The sequence below is a fragment of the Sander vitreus genome, chromosome 20, assembly GCF_031162955.1.
Source record: "Sander vitreus isolate 19-12246 chromosome 20, sanVit1, whole genome shotgun sequence".
Classification (NCBI taxonomy): Eukaryota; Metazoa; Chordata; class Actinopteri; order Perciformes; family Percidae; genus Sander; species Sander vitreus.
The window spans coordinates 22006701-22026688 of NC_135874.1; the positions used below are offsets into that span (position 1 = coordinate 22006701).

At 43.4% G+C, this 19988-nt stretch overlaps 3 protein-coding genes across 3 annotated transcripts in view; 2 read left to right on the forward strand and 1 right to left on the reverse strand.

Moving 5' to 3' along the window:
* Positions 1–6015, forward strand: part of pnn (pinin, desmosome associated protein) — a 6185-nt gene extending 170 nt beyond the window's left edge. Inside the window, exons 2-9 of the mRNA XM_078277533.1 lie at positions 499–576; positions 686–757; positions 1404–1479; positions 1739–1833; positions 2044–2119; positions 3034–3189; positions 3359–3497; positions 4119–6015. Coding sequence (XP_078133659.1) covers positions 499–576; positions 686–757; positions 1404–1479; positions 1739–1833; positions 2044–2119; positions 3034–3189; positions 3359–3497; positions 4119–5335 — 1909 coding nt within the window. The 3' untranslated portion in view covers positions 5336–6015. The remainder of the gene's footprint in view (positions 1–498; positions 577–685; positions 758–1403; positions 1480–1738; positions 1834–2043; positions 2120–3033; positions 3190–3358; positions 3498–4118) is intronic.
* Positions 6016–6476: 461 nt separating this feature from the next.
* gemin2 (gem (nuclear organelle) associated protein 2) lies at positions 6477–11240 on the reverse strand. Its single transcript, XM_078277990.1, has 10 exons — positions 10952–11240; positions 9934–10018; positions 9502–9591; positions 8871–8930; positions 8534–8650; positions 8205–8249; positions 8041–8109; positions 7524–7634; positions 7157–7215; positions 6477–6892 (listed from the first exon to the last, which is right to left on the reverse strand). The coding sequence occupies exons 1-10, from the start codon at positions 11071–11073 to the stop codon at positions 6853–6855; spliced, it is 798 nt and encodes a 265-aa protein (XP_078134116.1). The 5' UTR covers positions 11074–11240; the 3' UTR covers positions 6477–6852.
* Positions 11241–12156: 916 nt separating this feature from the next.
* Positions 12157–19871, forward strand: LOC144535617 (uncharacterized). Its single transcript, XM_078278153.1, has 6 exons — positions 12157–12285; positions 12946–13032; positions 13256–18377; positions 18550–18828; positions 19131–19231; positions 19839–19871. The coding sequence occupies exons 1-6, from the start codon at positions 12157–12159 to the stop codon at positions 19869–19871; spliced, it is 5751 nt and encodes a 1916-aa protein (XP_078134279.1).
* The last annotated feature ends 117 nt before the right edge of the window (positions 19872–19988 follow it).

Genomic DNA, 19988 nt, shown 5'->3' on the forward strand with positions numbered 1-19988 from the left:
GCCCGAGTGGTTATTTTGCATGTGGCGTATTTCTAGTGATACGCAACCAACTTGCTAGCATTCAAATGACTACCGATATGAGTCGGGTAGCTAACGTTAGTTAGCAAACATTACCACCTCCTTAGATTGTTTTGTGCTAGCCGAACTTACTCTAGGTCGCCTTACCTATGTCCAAACTGATTAATTAGCCGCACAAAAGTACAAAATAATACCCTAACTGCTCTTAGCTTAGGAGTGGAATATCGAAGCCAGTAGGCCAACTATTGCCATGCCCTGCATGCGTCGTCCGGGTATCGCCACAGATTTTTCTGTTTAGTAACGTTAGTGCTAAAATGGCTCTGCTTCTAGCAAAGTAACCATACCGTTAACAAGAAAATTATACTCTTTTCTTTCAGAACTGTTTTGGGCTGTTCTCAAAGAACAATATCATTAGTTCTGAGTCACATAACTAATGATATTGTTCTTTTGTGTTGACCTTGTTTCTTGCTGTGTTTACAGACCGGGTCAGATCCGTCGGCTCGGCGGCCCCATGGCAGGCCCAGGTGGAGGTAGAGGCAGAGGAATCAACCTGCTCAGGTAAAGCTGTGGTCTTGACGGCTAAATTCAGCGGCACATATGCTCATTCAGATAATTACACAATTGCATACATATTATCCCAAACCACTGTCTCCGTGTCCTTTCCCAGGCGTAGTCTCTCAGACATGGGAAGCGGCGGCCCCCCTGCCAAGCAGAGGGACATCGAAGGAGCCCTGCTGAGGTGAGATTTTTTTTTTTATATGCATTCGCATCTACCGGTCATGCTAACAGCAACTCTGCACACAATTTCATGATGGTAAAACATTTCATGTAGACTGAAACAAACCTATTAGAGCTGATGCAATTACTCTAAACTCGAGTAATTAAACAAAACTGTTAAAACACTCTGCTATGATGCTTTAGTCATCCTAAATGTAGAATCATGACTGTTGAGCTTTTAGAATGAGTGAGTAGATTAATAAAACAAATAGATTGCTACTCAATTATGAACCGAATGTAACCAGTAATAACCGTTTAATGCTGATATTGAGAAATGTACCACTTACTGGTATAGCTGAAGGGGATCCAAACTGTTTCATTTGAACATAGCTCATAGACTGCCTCAGACCGAACAGCAATTGGAAAATATGACGACATTTACTCGCTGTTCTGTGGTTGTGTATTGTTGCAGTCATTTTTGTACCCCTTTCTTGTCTTCAGATCACGCCCTGGGCATAAGTCATTGAATTACTTTGATTCTTTGTAATCTGACAGATGTGAGGCTTCAATTAGTGTAGCTGACAGCTATGAGTACAGCAGTTGCTATATTTGCATTGATTAAGTGTCTGTCTATCATGGGCGTCTGATCTTTTTGTGTGTGTCTGCAGGCTTGCGGGGGACCAGAGGGCCAGGAGAGACGCGCGTCACGACAGCGACGCCGAGGATGATGACGATGTCAAAAAGGTAAGACGAAAGTGTGTGTTGGTAGTGCCGTTCATATGTGCAGCATGTGTGGGAAAGTGTAGCATCTGATGTGTGTTGGGTAAACCAAAACGCATTAAAAAGCTCAGGCAGACTGAAAGGCAGCTCAGACAGTATTCTGATGCAGATTATGATTATTAAATGTCGCATTTAAATGTCAAATATTAGGAGAAGCTGAGACATTCAGTGTTTTGAAAGACAAACGGACCTAACAAATTGGTTTGTTTTCGTCTTCCCTCAGCCGGCGTTGCAGTCGTCTGTAGTAGCTACCTCCAAGGAGAGAACACGCAGAGACCTCATTCAAGATCAAACCATGGATGAGAGGGGAAAACAGAGGTAGGCCAACATGAGCTACGGGCCCGCTGCCCTGACATTCAAAGCTGAGGACTGTCATGTTCTTTATGGTCACGTTTGTGAAATTACACCAGCAAACAGAGAAAATGGGGAATGGCAACCAAAAAAATCTAAACCTAATGGACAATATCAATCATTGTACAACTGAAAATTTGCTGTTGTCTGTAAGGGTGGGTTTGTGTTCTTGTTCAGGAATCGGCGTATGTTCGGCCTGCTGATGGGGACCCTGCAGAAATTCAAGCAAGAGTCCAACGTCTCCACAGAGAAGGTGAGGAAAAATCTATCCAGTTGTTTCAATCAGGAAAGACTTAATTTAAGAGTGAAATGAGTTTAATGAACATGGTGCATAATAGGTTGATATGTTTAGATTCTTTGGCGATTAGACTCCATCACAATGTTCATTTAAAAGGGGTATAGAGGCAGTGGATATATAGGTGCTGGGAATGATGAGAACTGGAGGTGAACAGGATGGCGGAGGGTTGCATGGATTTTGCCTGAAATGACAACTGGCAGCAGCAGAGAGTAGAACAGATTGAAAGTTTGAATGCAACAACGCCATAGCTCATGGAGATTGTGTGAAGTCTGGTTGGTTTAACGGAGTTAACATTCAGCTGATGACAATGCAGCTGAGTAGGTTGGGAGATAGAAATGTGAAGCATAGAAGTCTTCCTGAAAGCATTTACGCTGCGCTTCACTAGTGAGCTGACTGCCATTGAGCAGGTCAGAGAATAAACGGTCTTCCTGAGAAGAAAAGAGAGGTACATTAAGAATTGTTAGTCATCCAATGAGGCAAATACAACAAAATGCATATTTGTATCACTTAATTACTGAATTAGATGGTAGTTTTTAGCTAATCTGTCACTGAAACCAGACTGAGAAAAAAAATGTGGTCAATCTGTGTGCTCTGATTTTAGAATGAAAAGTAATGGATGTAAGCAGGGCCGTCATGTTTCATTGTATTGTTTCTGTGTTTGGTAAAGCACTTTTTAATTTAATATTTGTATATTGAGGACATTTGATTTCCATTCAGTTCACAGTGGCATTTACAGAAACCCAACTGCTGACATACAGTATTTGTACAGTACATTGGCTGCTTTTGCACTACAACTGTGTTCATCTTTCTCTTTAACTCTTCCTCTCCTTAATCCTGTCTCTGTCCATCTCTTGCTTTTGCCCCCACAGCAAAAACGACGTACAGAGATTGAGCAGAAGCTTGAGGTTCAGGCTGAGGCTGAGAAAAAGAAGGCGGAGAGTGATAAGAGGGAGCTGTTTGAAGAGAGGAGAGCCAAACAGACTGAGCTGAGACTACTGGAACAAAAAGTGGAATTAGCTCAGCTGGTAAGAAAATATTTGGGAGTCAATGTCAGTGGGGGTCCGGGCCCTTGTTGATGAGGCTGACTGCAGAGGGGAAGAAGATGTTTGCATTTGGAGGTGGTTGAGAAAAATGAATGCATAAATGAGACGGAGTTTGTAATTGTATTTAACCTTCTCTTTCCTCCATTGACAGCAAGAGGAGTGGACCAGCCACAATAATCGTCTGGTGAAATACATTCGTACCAAGACCAAGCCTCATATCTTCTACGTGCCTGGAAAAATGTGCTCCGCCACACAGAAACTCCTCGACGACTCCACCAAGAAACTAAATGGTCAGCCGGGTTCTTTTTTGAAAGCATTTTGCCCAGGCTTTAAAGGAACACGGCGACTTATTGGGACTTCAGCTTATTCACCGTATCCCCCAGAGTTAGATAAGTCCATACATACCCTTCTCATCTCTGTGCGTGTCTTAACTCTGTCTGACTCACCCACCGCTAGCCTAGCTTAGCCCACCTCCTGGAGGTAACCGGCTCCATCTAGCCTACTGCTCCCAATAAGTGACAAAATAACGCCAACCTTTTCCTATTTACATGTTGTGATTTGTAAAGTCACAGCGTGTACAAATAACAAGGTCACATGAGACACAGCCATCTTCTAACCGTATACATACTGGGAACTATATTCTCAGAAGGCAAAGCACTGCTACGTGGGCGGAGTGATTTGCTCGCATCACCTGAGAAACCCCGTGGTGAGGAGCAGAGAGTAGCAACGGAGCTTTTCAGGTGTTGTGCTAATCACTCCGCCCAAGTAGCAGTGCTTTGCCTTCTGAGAATATAGTTCCCAGTTTGTATACGTTGATAAGGGTTTCTTGTACCCGTATCCAGAGAAAACTGGTTTGTGTGTGTTTATCTTTTTGTAACCTCTGTGGATCTTTGGTTTTGTTTTCTGCACAGCTGTGTTTGACGAGAGGCGTGAGGCTTTTGCCGAACACCTCAGCAAGATGGAGTCCCGCCCCCGGCGACAGCCAAACCGCGACCAGGATGGCAACACGGCAGCAACAGGGATGGACCACTCGGCGGAGGGTAAGCCAGCAGGTCAGGTAGTCAAGGTGACAGGTAACAGGGGGGATGCAGAGATGGAGGAAGAGGAAGAGGATGATGAGGAAGAGGAGAGGGAAAAGGAGGGAGATAAAAAGGTGATAGAGAAGGTCAGGGGGGAGAAAGGAGAGAAGGAAGTGGAAGAAGAGGTGGAGGGGATGGAGTTGGGTGAAGAGGGCAGTGAGGGGAGAAAGGGAAGAGAGGAGGGGTTTAAAGACGGAGAGGAGAAGGAGGCAAGTCCAGGGTCAGAGGTGATGGAGGTAGAAAGCGGGCCGGGGCAGGTGGACAGGAGTAAGGCAGAGGAGGGAGAGACAGACAGTAAACAGGGGCCTACACACCTCCAAAATGAAAAGACCCAGGACACTCGGTCCTCTGAACCAACCATAACCAGCCAAGAAGCACCAGACACCAGTCCCCAGCCCCAGCTCAGCCACACTGCAGTGGAACCAGCAGTAAAGTCGCCCGAGACCCAGGGATCCTCTCCAACCCCAGAACCCCAAGCAGCCCCCACGGTGCCTGGGCAGGATATCATTATCATCCCTGGCCTCGAGGTCCAGACCTCAGCTGCTGAGAACCAGGCCGTGGAAGGGAAACCAGGGGACCAAGTACCCCAAAATCTGCCTGATTCTGAGGGGGCCCCCAGCACCACCCCTGCACCCTCTAAGGAGGAAGAGGACGGCGGGAGAGGGAGAAAGAAGGCAAAGGAGCCAAAGAAAGGGCGCAGTCATAGTAACAGCTCCTCCTCTTCCTCGTCCGGCTCCTCCTCCAGCGGAAGCTCCTCCTCTTCCTCCGGATCCAGCCGCTCCTCTTCGTCATCATCCTCCTCTTCGTCCTCATCGTCCAGCAGCCGAAGTCGCAGCCGAGAAAGCAGCAAGCGCAAGAGGAGGCCGTCAGATAGGGCCAGGGACATGAAGAAAGGAGAAGATAGAAGCCACCGCAAGAGAGGAGGGAGTAGCGGAGGAGGGAGGGACTCAAAGGGATCCAAGAAGAGGAGCAGCAAGGAAGGAAGAAGCAGGTCTTCCCGGAGCGATAGGGAGCATAAAGATAGAGACAGGAAGGACAAGAGACGCTAATCTGGTTCTCATTCAGCCTTTGTATGGTAAAGCTGGCAAATACAGGGAAATCAACTATTTACTTAACGACACACGAAATGACAGTTTTTAAACTAGCATTTTCCCTTAAAATGCCACAAAGGCTTTTTGAGCTTTTAACAGGATTTTATTTCAGTGTAGGGATTTATAAGTCAATGTCAAAAAGAATTGAAACCGTGATGACTGGTTGTAATTTTCCTCCGTTTTCCTTTTTACTTGGCAAAGAAAATGTAAACTGGACTTTTAGTTAGGGGTGCATCTGTCTACTCTGTAATTGGACGCATAACTAACAGGCTTGAGACGGGCGAGACTATTCGAGGCTGCATTTTAGTCCTGTCATTTTATCTTCTGTCTGGCATTTGGGTTTTAAAAAAGTTCTTTGTGGCACTATGATGAGGAGAATGTTTGTTTGTTTTCAATTTTTTCATTCTAATAATGCCATAGGCTGGGGGTATTCGTGGCTATGGTAGCAGTAACCATTAACGTACAGTAGCTGTTTTCATGTTGATGTGACAACACTGTTAATCCTCATGTATTTTCACTATTTGAGGAATGTCATTGCCCTTGTATCTTTATCACGTGGGTACATGTTTGATTTGCTCAAATGCTGGGATTTTTTTGTACCGACCTGCTTCAAATTAAAAGTGAGGTATTAGAGGAAATGTGTGTTATGTGGTATTTCTTCAGTCATATTAGTGCTGCAACTGTTTTCGGTATCAACTAATAGGATGATTATTCTTCCACTATTTGTTTGGTCTGTTGAATGCCAAAATACAGAAAAATTCCCGTCACAATTTCCAGATCGTATTCATTTCAGATTGTATAAAAGTCTGCATTTTAAGACCAAATTCATCACGACTGGTGGTAGAGGGTGTCTCATTCTGAAGGATCCTAAAATGTCTCACCGTTTTTGGTGGGTTATTACCCTTAACAAGTGGGAAGAGCTGGTTAAAGGTTTCATCCTCTATGAATATTACATCTCATGGTTGGTGATCTGTGCAGTACTTGTGTACTGTAAGTGTTGGACCTATAGTCTTGCCCTTTGTCTAGCTAAAAAGCCACAGTTGGCAACTTTATTTGTAGGGTTGTATTTTATTACCAATAACAATGCTTACACAAGTACTTATCCTTTAAATCAGTTTAATAGAAAAAATATTGCATTTGATGCATCCATAAACCTCAGAACAAAATTCACAAAGAATCAAATGGTCGAAATGACTTGGTTAATTGAAATACAGGTTGTGAGTTGATGATCCAGTCCCTTTGGTTCTGTCCTCAACGTTCATGCAATGTTCAGAATCACCACAGCTCTCTACATGGTTGTTTGTGCTGTTGTGTCCTTGGATAGGTTTAGTTCTCTCCACTGATTTTAAAAGTCTTCATCTTCAAGTTCATAAGTTTGTTACTTCATTGTACAGTCTGAAGGCTGCATCAGTAGGAGGGCTTACAACATATTCCTCCTTAATGCCTTGATATTGGTCAACAGTTCAACCTTGCGTTCACTCGGGCTGGTCTGCCAGGTCATTCTGCTCAAAGTATCTGCAGAAAAGGAAATGAGCACAATTGCATGCATATATACTAATAAAAATAAATTTCAATGTTTGTATAAACAATCTCTTTGCGTTAGATTTAATACGACCAGACTAGCCTGGCTCCGCCCTCCTACGTACTTCTGCTCAATTTTCATTTTCCTTCTCTGTACAAATGAAATGTACTAGAGTCTGGTAGGACCAGGCTACATCCAGACAGCCCTGATATATAAAATGTTATGTGACCTGATCAATGTAAACTGCTCGGTGATACCTGGCAACAAGACAGATGAGCAGATTGAGGGCTGGCAGTTTCTCATCCTCCTGACTCTCCTGAGGATTATTAAAGGAAAACAATTAGCAAACAGACCTTGCTGTGAGAGGTATACATTTAAAAGTACAGTAACACCTAGAAAATAATGCAATACTCTACTATCGAGTACCACCTACAAAGTGTTAACACTTCCGCAGTGAGGTTTTAGCACTACAGACGGACAAAATGAAGCAAACGCAGAAACTTGTATCTTCCTACTTAAACACATAGGAAAGAAAGGAGGAGCTGAGAGCACAGCAAACACGTTGGTAGTATTAGAGAGGATGGCAACACAGGCTTGAGGACAGTGGTACCAACTGACTCCTACCAGTGTGCTGCGGAGCTGAGCACATCTCCTGGCCAGCTGTCTGATGGAGGCGTGGGCTTCAGGTATCAGAGGCTTCTCCAGGCAGGCCAACAAAGCATACAACCAGCGACCCTTTAACAAACAGGTGATATAGACACACTAGGAATCAAACAAGTTCCCAATTATTCAGTAAAAACATTTTAAAATGTGGAAAGTAAGAAAAAGAAAAGTGAATGGCCAAGTAAACACATTTTAGAATGATTTCTTCTTCTCCACACATTGGGTGGTCAGAAGACAATAGTGCTTATTGCTATTTTATCTTGGTTGGAAGAAATATACATATACAGTGTGGCTGTATCCCTTTTGCTGGACAGGCCAACATCCTGTTTGTATCCAATGCCACAGTAAAGGGCAAAACAAGTCATTCTCGTATTGACAACAATGAGCGTAGTTTTTGCCCTACAACGCTGCAATGTGATTGGAGCATCAGGCCTCCGAGGAGTTGGCAATGTGGAGTGACTTAATAAACTAAACTCACCAACTGTGGAACAAAATCGTGTTCCTCAAACCAACTGATTAGAATTTCCAACAGCATCAGCACCGTGGACTGTAGACACAGAGAGAGAAAACAAACCCATAATAATCAGACTGTTGAACTGGTTCAGAGTGTGAGCTAGACGTGTACATGAGGAGGTTCCTTACCTGGTTCAGTCTGCTGACTATGCTGAGGAAAGGAGGGAAGCCCACCTGAGCACAGACACATGCTTTGATTATATTACACGCCATTTATATAATATTTGTCAACAAGTGGCAATAGAAACAAGTACTGCGATACTCCAAGTTTAGATTTTACAAATTGTAAAATACAGTTTAGTGCTTTACAGTTGAAAATTTCAAGGATTTTTGAAGAATAATCTTCGAACATTTCCGGAATTTTGCCGATAACCTGACCATTATGAACCCTTGTCAGCTAAATAACAATAGTTCAATAAATGAGTCTCCTTTTCTTCCAACAAGCACATTCAGAAAACCTTGCTATAATCCAGTGCTGGCTCTGGTTCAGCATCTGTGTGGCCGGACGAGGTGCCCAGATAGACCGTCTCTCCGAAACAAAATCTCTTCCAACCCTCCTCATCGGTTAGCTTTGGCTGTACGACACACAAAAGAAAAACAAGAATTTACAGCAAACGCAAAATCTCCTACTCAGTGTGCTCTCTTATAAGTACATCTACAGTATATGAACTTTCTAGTGATCAGCATTCTTAAACTCAGAAACAGCTGCTCTTGAGTTGAAACCTCAAAGGTGACGGAAAACAACTGAATTTACACTTCTAAATCATTGAATGAACTTTAAGACCATCTCCTCACCATCAGTACATTGTCGTCCAGAGCGTGGCTGCTCCAGTGAGTCCTGTTCTTTGCGATGCTCTGAAAGCAAAATACAGAACCCACAGTTGTGGAAATGGATTATGTAGTAGACATACTACTGAGTTTGCATGCCTTTACAGAATACAAATCTGCCTTTTTTTAATTCAATAACCCTACCTTTTTTTAAGATTATTTTTGGGGGGGCATTTTAGGCCTTTATTTGACAGGACAGCTGAAGACATGAAAGGGGAAAGAGAGGGGGGAATGACATGCAGCAAAGGGCCGCAGGTCGGAGTCGAACCCGGGCCCTCTGCGTCGAGGAGTAAACCTCTATATGTGGGCGCCCACTCTACCAACTGAGCCATCTGGCCCAACCAAACAATAACCCTACCTTAAACACATTTAAAAACAGGCAAGTAACATTTCTTTCATTATCCTGTGACATGGATTACACCAGTCCAGCAGAGAACTACTGCTTTACTTTGTTTCATAATTCTTAGACAGTTCCACAAGACATTTTAAAACATCGATTTAAGTATTGGTCATTTGTAATGTGCATGTGTTAACATTTTTTGAAATGTTATGGACTTAAGTAAACAAGAAAGACCTGGAAGTTGTTGATGCGTTTTACCTGTCGGACACCTGAGAAGGTACTGACTTGGTGCTGCTGCCAACTGAGGCTGGGGGAGAAACCCAGTGGAGCAGCATGGCAACCTGCCACCTGAAACACAGAAGACACTTAGCACACTCAGACAGTGGAAGGAAATGAACGGAAGACATCTTTCTCATATCACTTTCTCAACATTATCCATGTGTCACTTGTAGCTCATTTGATACTTTATGTGAGACAAAACTACTTCTAAAATAACGATTGGATTTCGATTTGTAAAAACAAAATACTTCAATTTTTACCAAATAAAAAAAGTACCCAAATAAACAGTTAACATTACATCAATGGGATCATGAAGGTGGATACTGCACTGCATGTTTTTGCATTCACTTTCTTTATTTATTTTTTTATTTTTATTTGAAATGACATGCCTCGTAGTGTAGATTTACTCACAGAGGCATTAATCGTTTGTTTCTTCTTCAGTTTCTTAGGGTCAATCTGAGCAACCACCACCTCGGGACATTGTGACGCCTCCAGCCTGATAAAAAGCATAATATACATCATTCAAGCACACGACTTACTTACTAAAAGTAAGTAAAAGTAAAATCTGACTGTCATGGTATCTTTTTTTTGTGAGTAAAGTTAAGCACAGCTTATTTCGTTTAACACTGGCTGTCAAAGTAAAATTCTACTTTCTTACTTTGATACATGAACCTGGCTAACGTTAGTTGAAGAGCCATGTACCATCAACTATGGATGTATTAAGAGAACCCATCAACCATATCAGCCCGGTCTCATGGCAGTTCGTTACGTTATTGAATATATTGATTCGTGAACAGGACACGAATATGTCGTTTTTTTTCGTGTAGGGATTACGAATTTTTATTTAATGTATTTAAATGGGAAGCATATTTCGTGATCACAGCACGACAACGGTAGGGAGTAGTATGAAAATCCGCGTAGGGAGGTTGGTCGGGGTGGTGGATGGGTCAAACAACACAGGACTTTCACCCCGGAGACCTTGTTGTCGGCGTGTCCGGCGTGTGTGACGGTTCCTTTCCCAGTTCTTTTTTTTCCTAACCTCAACCGTCCCGTTGTTGTTGCGTTTCATGTCCCCGTTGTTGCGTGCCATAGAGACCGCGGGTCGTGTCCCTGCGCCCGGGGACCGCGTCCCCGTGTGGCGATCCGTCCTGTCGTTGTCGCCGGCGTGTGGCGTTTAATTTCCCCGTGGCAGTTCGTGAAATGGTAACGGTCGAAAATCGTGACCTGTACAAGAAATAAACGAGAAAATCGTGATCTGTACACGTATCAATAAATAAAAATAACGTGACTATTTACGAACTGGCGTGAGACCGGGTTGACCATATTTACACCATTTCCGGGGTGGCAGTCAACCAATAGAATCACAGTAATTCTCCACTGTCCAAACGGCAAAAAAAAGGAGTAAAGGAGTTGTTTGACTTGAACTTACTGGACCTGTCGGAGGTATTCCCGGGGGTTTCTCGGCGGTCCATTCATGTCCAGCACCTCTGCACTGGCTCCAAACTCAACGGGCAGCAGCCTCGGCATTAACTCCTCCACGTCAGACTTCATTGTGAAGCAATTGTGAGCTAATTTCTAAAACATGAGATTTAATGTTGCCAAGTACGAATGAAGCACCGACTCACAACGACAATAAATTCCTCTTGCGACCAAAACAACACTTCTTTCACGAGTGGTTGCTGTCCAACTAGTTCGCCATCTTGATTAGCAACGCGGGGTGATGACGTCGTCTTTCTGCGCGGCGTTGGTTGTCATGGTGATGAACGCTACACGTGTTGCCATCTTTTTTTGATAAAGGCTGAAGTCCGCCAAACGTCAAAGATGTAACCTGCCAAAACAATTATCTGTTGCCATGTTTGTTTGTTTATTCCCGTGAAATGTAAATTGTAGAAGCTGGTATATTATAGAAGCTCGTCTCTAATATTGATACATGATACTACAATAAAATAAATGAAATAAAAACCTTTGGCCAGTGACCATGATAATGTAGCCTTTTGCAAGCAGCTCTTGGATGTTAATGATTATCCTCACGGTAGCCTTATATCTTATCTCAGCTCTCTCATTTTCTATTGAGTCTTCATGACAGCAACAGCTTAGAGGCAATGTCCACTTGCCAGCACAGCTGGCTGGAGTTCTTTTTGGAATAGGCCTACCTTATGGACATTTTCTCTTGATACACTCCTGTTAAAACAACAAGAATGGCTGTGTCACGGGTTTGCACAATCCTGTGGAGTACAGGCGTGGTTTTTGTAGTTTTACCTCACTTAAATCTGGGGTTGTTGTCTGACTACAAGATCTGTGGAGATTCTGAGTGTGAAAGTAAGTTTTAAACTACAAATATGTCATTCTAATTTATGATATATTGGCCTACATTTAGATTGTAGCTTATATAATTTAGTATGCCTATGTTTTCAAAGCTTTCTTTTTGATGATCAGTTATTTTTCCTGTTTTCATTCCTACTATATTGTGTGCGTGTGTGTGTGTGTGCGTGTGCATGTGTGTGTGTGTGTGTGCGTGTGTGCGTGTGTGCGTGTGTGTGTGTGTGTGTGTGTGTGTGTGTGTGTGTGTGTGTGTGTGTGTGTGTGTGTGTGTGTGTGTGTGTGTGTGTGTGTGTGTGTGTGTGTGTAGGCCTGATGAGCAGAGTGCAGGCTATCAGGGACCACCGTGGTAAGGACTGCCGTTTCCTGAGCTTCAAGCAGGGAGACACCATCTTTGTTTACCACAAACTGTCAGGAAAGAGGGAAGACCTCTGGGCAGGCAGTGTGAGTCTGATATCTCCATCTCCCCCCCCCCCAGAACGTAATGAAAAAAAACTACTCAATTCAAACAGTCCCTCACATCAGGTTCTTGGTTGAAGAGATTAGTCAAGATTATAATACAGATGGTTTAGGTTCTCAGCACTGATTGGCTAAGTCATGGTAACACTGTACCTAATAAACACAAACGTCTGTGAGAGCACTGCAGTTCATTTAAATATAATGATATAGTTGTGCATTAACACAGAATGACAGAATGATTGACATATGAATGTGCTGAGCCAACATCACTACTACCTGTGTGTCTTTTATTTTGGTAATCACTTTATTTATTCACTGTATATGAACTACTCTGCTTTTCAGAGACAACATTTATTCATTTATTAAGATGAACATTATTTTGTTAAAATAATGGCCCACGCTATATCATTACTTGTGGTGATTTGTAATCCTTGGGGATTCGATTAATGCTCCAAACTCGGCTACTTTGAGTGGCTTTTGGCTTAAGCAAAGACTAAATCAATATCAATTTTTTTTTTTTAGTACTGAGTAATAATTGAAACAAATGTACACCTAAATACACAATGCTCCTTCCTTCCATTATTTCTCAATGCTGTAATGGCTTTACAGAACTGTGACGGCTGTTCTGCTTCCTTTTGATTTCAGATTGACAAACAGTTTGGCTATTTCCCAAAGGATGCAGTGCAAGAAGAGCAGGTTTATGCTGCTGTGGAGAAAGTAGTGGAAACACAGGTAAAAAAGACTTTGATTTCTGTAGCTCTTCAGATTAGCAGCTTTGAACAAAACATACTCATTTATAATAAGTATAGCAGTTGATTGTAAAGCAATATAATAATCAGTTAGTAAACTGGTATCTGGTATAATATTTACTCCTATATTAGTAGTAGTAGTTGCTGAATCTGTACAAAAGCCATGCCTTATTCCTGAAGTGCCCTCCTTCTCTCTCTTCATTCAGAAATCTGATTTCTTCTGTATGGATGAGTTTGGTTATCCAATTGACTCCAGTCATCTGGACAGTGATGACGATAAGGATGATGATGATCCGAAAATCCAAAACCAGGAGTCAGAAATCACCCAAACCACTCCACACACCGTTGCCACAAATGCTGAAAGTCCTTCAACATCTGAAGATCCCTCTACAGAATCTCCAGTTCCAGCACAGGACGCTGACGGCACATCGACAGAAGAGGCGGAAAACAAAAGTGCTAGGGATGCTGCTGTCGGGATTCACGAGGAAGCACGGGAGACTCCTGCGGCTCTGAACGAACAAGGTGGGTCTGCCCCCTCTTCCTGGCTCGGTTCTTCCGTGACAGGATGGTTAGGTCTGGCTAAAGAGGAAGAAGCTGGCAATTTGGCTGAGGGAGAGAAAAAAGATGAGAGAAAAGAGATGCAGGCCGAAGCTTCTGTCGCTTCTTCAGTGACAGGATGGCTGGGGTTTGGAGGAGAAGGAAAACCTGATGATGCTGTGAAAAGTAGCGAGGAAGACAGAGGAACTGCTGATTCTTTCACTTCAACCATGACTGGGTGGCTTGGCTTTGGAGGAGAGAAAAAAACAGATCATCCTGCAAAAGAAGAGCAAACTGAAGAACGAGAAGATGATGAAGAACCAGCAGAGACATTCAGGAGTAGAAGGATGTCTCTGGACCTAGAAGGCAGCCAATTACATGAAGAGGAGAAGAAAGAGATGGGGACATTGGGTTGGCTAGGTAACGGGCTGTCAAGCACGCTGGGGTTTGGCCTGACCAATCAGGAGTCAGGGCATGAGACAACACCTGAAATAGAGGCCAAGGAGACAATCCAGGAGGAGGAAGAACAGCCAGTGTCTGGTTCTTGGTTGGATATAGGGATCAGGGACATTTTAGGCTTCGGGAAAGACAAGAGTGAAGTTGATGAGAGTACAGGAAGCGATTTTAAGGAGACAGAAGAGGACAAAACCTTAGAACAACCAACAGGCTCAGAGAATGTGAATACTAGTCAATTACAACCCGTACTGACAGAGGAGGTAAGCAATGAAACTAGCAATGAGTCAAAGGTGGGACAAACTCCAAAAGATCAAAATGCCCCATCAGAGATCAGAATCAATGCTGACAGTAATAATAACGATATAGGTACTTCAGACAGCAGCAAGGATAGTGTCCTACCTAAAGATGCAGCATCGAAGGTAGATGAAAAAGATATTGCTCCTCAGACCATAGAGAGTATGGAGGGTAAAGATCATCAGATGCCCAAATCAATAGCTATTGAGGGTGAGGATAATAACAGAGAGCCAGGAGAAGAAGAAAGTAAAACTGCAAGCGGCACTGATCAAGATTTGTTGACCCAATCTGACATCAATTTAGGGCCTGATTTGGGTTTTGTGGATTTAAATCTAAACTCCATTGGACAATCTGTAGGCGAGGATGAGAAGGACAACACAGAGGACGTGGTTGGGGAAGGGCCCGAGATCCCAGATCAGTTCGACAACACAGAAGAATCCACCGATACGTCTGTTACTGGTGCTGGTAGGGATGGCCATGAAGGTGAAGGGAATAATGCAGAAACAGATGTACTTCACCGAGAAGTTTCCACGACTCAGACTGATGACTCAGCAGAAGAAAGTCAGGTCAGCGGCGGAGCGGGAGAAAGCAGTGGAAAGAGTCAGCCTTCTTTCTTATCACCAGGCACAGCCGAGGAGAAAAATGAACCAACCTCCGATGAGGATAACACTTTACCGGCTCACAGTATAGAAACTGATGTTGATCATTCTGATTCACTAGCTATGAATGACAATAACACAGAAAGAGAGACACATCAGGGTGAGTTAGGAGAGGAGGGCATCTCTCAGGAGTTTGGTTCAGCTCATTCTACTAATAGAAGTACTGAAACTATGTATGACAATGCCTCAGAGGAGGACAGAAGAACATTTTCCACTAGTGAGAGCACAAGACAGCTGGAAAACAATGCAGACCAGGACTCTGTGTCTCCAGATATGCAACAGGGACACACACAAAGTGATGCACACAAGCTGAAGGAGACTGTAGAAGAAACTGAGACAGACGGTGAAAACAACCTCCAGCCAGTTCAAACTGAGACAACAGAGTTTCAGAAATACATATTGAATGAAAGTGGTCTCAAGTCAGCTATATGCTCTGAAATAGAGACTGAGACTGAGGAAGTGGAGGAGTCAAAGGAAGAGGAAAAGCTGGGCAGGATAGAAGAATTAAAGGAAGAGGAGAAACAACAAGAAATGAAGGAGATAAAGGAAGAGGGGAAACAGCAAGAAGTGGAGGAGTCAAAAGAAGAGGAAAAGCTGGGGGGGATAGAAGAGTTAAAGGAAGAGGAGAAACAGCAGGACATGAAGGAGATAAAGGAAGAGGGGAAACAGCAAGAAGTGGGGGAGTCAAAGGATGAGGGGAAACAGAAAGTAAATGAGATAAAGGAAGAGGGGAAACAGCAAGAAGTGAAGGAGATAAAGGAAGAGAGGAAACAGGAAGTAAAGGAGATAAAGAAAGAGGGGAAACAGCAAGAAGTGAAGGAGATAAAGGAAGAGGGGAAACAGGAAGTAAAGGAGATAAAGAAAGAGGGGAAACAGGAAGAAGTGAAGGAGATAAAGGAAGAGGGGAAACAGGAAGTAAAGGAGATAAAGGAAGAGGAAAAGCTGGGGGGGATAGAAGAGTTAAAGAAAGAGGAGAAACAGCAGGACGTGAAGGAGATAAAGGAAGAGGGGAAACAGGAAGAAGTGAAGGAGATAAAGGAAGAGGGGAAACAGGAAGAAGTGAAGGAGATAAAGGAAGAGGGGAAACAGCAAGAAGTGAAGGGGATAAAGGAAGAGGGGAAACAGGAAGAAGTGAAGGAGATAAAGGAAGAGGGGAAACAGCAAGAAGTGAAGGAGATAAAGGAAGAGGGGAAACAGGACGTAAAGGAGATAAAGGAAGAGGGGAAACAGGAAGTAAAGGAGACAAAGGAAGAGGGGAAACAGCAAGAAGTGAAGGAGATAAAGGAAGAGGGGAAACAGGAAGTAAAGGAGATAAAGGAAGAGGAAAAGCTGGGGGGGATAGAAGAGTTAAAGAAAGAGGAAAAACAGCAGGACGTGAAGGAGATAAAGGAAGAGGGGAAACAGGAAGAAGTGAAGGTGATAAAGGAAGAGGGGAAACAGGAAGAAGTAAAGGGGATAAAGGAAGAGGGGAAACAGGAGGCGGACAAGTTAAAAGAAAAGAAGAAACAGGAGAAGGTGGAGGAGATAAAAGAAAAGGGCAACCAGGAGGAGGAAGAGGGAAAGCAGGGGGAGGAAGAAGAGTTGAATGAAGAGGAGAAGAAGGTGGAGAGAGTAAAGGAACAAGAGAAGAAAGAGGGTGAAGAAAAACAAGTACAGTCTCATGTGGAGGTATTAAGGGAAAACAGCATGCACTCTTTATCTCACACTCAGAAAGCCACTGAAAGCGCAGAGTCAGAGAGCAATGGGGAAGCGACACGCAGTGAGAACAGCTCTGTGTTCTCCGAAATGTCCACAAAGACTCACCAGAGACAGACCGAAAACCCACAGATGGACGAAGAGCAGAGAGAGGGAGAAAACAAGAAACAGGAGGAGGTTAAGGAAAAGCAGGAGATGGGGAATTTGGAGGGCGAGAGGAGGAACAAAGGGAAAGAATGGAGCCTTAAATGTTCAAATGAGCTTTGTCCTCAAGCTAGCGGAGACAAGTTTGTGGGGGTCAGAGATGGAAATGATTCTGCAAATAAGTTGAGCTCAATAGATGAAGGGACAAAGGAGACAGAAAAGCAAAACCCAGTGGTAGACAATGATCAGAAATTAACAGATAGGACAGGAGTGAGTCAGATGGTACCAGTTGACGACACGGAGAGAGATGAGGATGTAACACAGGAGGAGGAAGAAAAAAAAGATGATGTTGCGAAGGCCGACGAGGGGAGGGAAGAGCAGGTTGAGCAGAAAAACAATGATCTGCTACATTCAGGGGAGAGTGGCCAAAACAGCCTTCCTAATCAACTTTCACTTAGCCAGACAGCTGAGAACAAAGAAGATGATCAATTATATCCCAGTGAGGCAGACAACACTGAGCTTTCTGAAGACAATGTGCTCCGTCAGGGAGATACAACTAAGTCTGAAGACACTGAAACCAGCAGCGAAGGGATTTCCACTGAGAAGGAAACTGAGCAAATACACTCTGATTATATGATAGACACAGTGGAGGACACTGACAGGGAAGAGAGGGAGATCAACGTGAAGCATTATGACGTAAGGGTGAATGAGGGCAGAGGTCTGAGTACAGGTGGTACTGTATTGAGGACAGAGGAAGGAATGGAGATTTCAGTTTCGTCCAGTGACCCTGTTGAAAGCCAGGCTGCGATATCCGAACAAACTGCTCCTCAACACGCATCCGGTTCTTCACATCTGTCTGATGGTCACAATAAAGGAGCAGCAGAGACTGGAAGTGGAGGAGCGTTCGGCCTTTTCAAAAACGCCTTTAGCTTTTTTAGCCAAACGCCTGTCACCGAAACTATGGCATCCCCAGAATCTGCCCCAAGTTTGGATCCTAACACAGCTGAGACATCCGAGGCACAAGCCTCTCTCCCTCCCGAACAAGAACGGGATTCAACCACTGATTCAAGTCAGGTTTACATGCAAGATTTGCACACAGACTCTCCCATCACCTTGTCACAACAGCAGCTGCAGCCTCTCTTTACAGAGACCCAGACGTCATCTCCTTCCCCGACGCTGACCCGTTCTCATCCCACAGAAAGCCCCAGCCAAACAAAAGCCCTCACCAAACATTACAAGAACCTTCTCATCTACATGAGCGCGGATGAGACGACCATTATGATGGAGCTCTTTGGACGACACAAGCTGCAGTTTTTGGATTACGTTTTAGGAAGCTCAGAAACCATGACCGATGACCCCGATAATGACGAATCGATATTGTTGGATATAGAAAGACTTCTGCGTTATCACACGGAGACGCTGGTCGCTCCTAGCATGAGGCTCACGGATGCACCACAGGAGGACAAAGAAAAGACCACAACGCTCATCGCACTTCAGAAGCTAGAAATGCTGTTGGCGAGAGTGAGAGAGACTTTCAACACAGGTGAATCAGACAACAGTAACACAAACCATCAAAGTATTTTAATGTCTACAAGGCCTCAGATATCGTGGCTGATATTAGTGATGCTTTAAATTACTTTGATATTGTAATTTTAGTATGGGTTTGACTTGCAGTGATGCCAATCAGAGTGCATGTGTTTCCCTGTTAAATGCAGCTGAGGCCAGCTGTGTTGGTGAATCCTGTTCGACTCACAGTAAAGATAAGGAAACGGCCACCGAGGAAGATCCTTCTGTAAGCCTGGATAACCACACTCCAGGAGATGAATGGATGGGGCTGGATGGAGAGAAAGACGGACGACTGAGTGGAGGCGCAGGAAAAGAGAAGGTGACTGAGGATAAGACAAAAAAAGAGAAGGGAAAAAGAAGTGGAGGAGAGAGAGTGTCCCCTGAGTCCCGTCCTCACATTCAGCCAGGATCACCACAGTCCCTGGAAGGTATGGATGACTCAAGTATCCCTTAATCAAGAAGGATTAAACGATGATTCAAAGATATTAAGCAGTAAGATATGAGAAGGAGGGCTACTCGGCCTGCTGCATACTCATTCCTGCGATACACACAACCTGGAACATTATGACATGACCAAAACATTACTTGGCAGTTTTTGTTTTACACTAGTATAGTATACATTAAAGATAAAAAAAAAAAACGTTAAGGTTGATTTCTAATAATATATCATTGTGACAAAGGTGGAAATCGTCCATTTTTAATTCCATTATGTTTGTGACTCTAATTCCAGGGGGAATAAATCAAATTCTGGACGTTGTTCATCAGATCGCTGAGGATGCAACCACTCATGTTTGTGCAGTGAGAGAGCTCCTCATATGGCTTACTGAACAGGTAAGAAGTAGAATAAAATAAAATAGAATACACTTTATTGTCCCCGAGGGGAAATTTGTCTTAGGCATAGTGCTGCAATCTGTTGCTTCACAACACAAACATGTAACAGAAAATCAACATAAAAACATAAACATGCATCTGCAGATTGAAATCCATGAAAGCCGAATGTAGGTAAAATGATCACGTAACGGTTGAAGCAATTAGTGCAATTTGTTTGTGATTCGACATCCAACTACACAGCTACAACACATTTAGATCGTCATCTTTCAGGTTTGTTCATTTAATAACATAAGGAATTCAATCCCAACAGAAAATAATTGGAGCACGTTTCTTAAACAATCTAAAACAACCGCCTTTTCTCAGGTGAAGAGGGTCAAATGTAAAATGTAAAAGGTTTTTTTTAACAGTGTTTTTATTATTTTTTCATTGCCTTGCAGTATTGTTTAGGAGACACTGTGACTAAGGTTAAAGCAGCGTGCATTTTGTTTGAAATGTTGCCTGACCCAGTTTGAAGATGTTTTGTCAGGTAAATTAAAGGTTCATAATCTCATGTATAGTTTTGATCATTATGATAGGGCATCTTTGGGCCCCTCTGACACACCTTCAGACTCAGACTTCAGACACAAACCACAAACTGTGAAGTCTGGTTCTTTAAGACACTGAATTTGTTGATCTGACATTTAGCTTTGCCTCGACGTCTCAGCTGTCAAGCTGGCTTGGCTCCGTCATCATCGCTCACATTCCTTAGTGCTGCTGG

What these genes read in the sequence shown, in the direction of transcription:
- gemin2 (XM_078277990.1), bottom strand. Translation starts at nt 11,073, where the DNA reads ATGAAGTCTGACGTGGAGGAGTTAATGCCGAGGCTGCTGCCCGTTGAG. An exon ending in ACGATTTTGTTCCACAGTTG is followed by an intron (nt 7,635 to 8,040) that starts GTGAGTTTAGTT and finishes TGTTTGTTAAAG; the next exon opens with GGTCGCTGGTTGTATGCTTT. An exon ending in CTCAGCTCCGCAGCACACTG is followed by an intron (nt 7,216 to 7,523) that starts GTAGGAGTCAGT and finishes AATAATCCTCAG; the next exon opens with GAGAGTCAGGAGGATGAGAA.
- LOC144535617 (XM_078278153.1), top strand. Translation starts at nt 12,157, where the DNA reads ATGAGCAGAGTGCAGGCTATCAGGGACCACCGTGGTAAGGACTGCCGT. An exon ending in GAGAGAGACTTTCAACACAG is followed by an intron (nt 18,378 to 18,549) that starts GTGAATCAGACA and finishes TGTTAAATGCAG; the next exon opens with CTGAGGCCAGCTGTGTTGGT. An exon ending in ATCACCACAGTCCCTGGAAG is followed by an intron (nt 18,829 to 19,130) that starts GTATGGATGACT and finishes CTCTAATTCCAG; the next exon opens with GGGGAATAAATCAAATTCTG.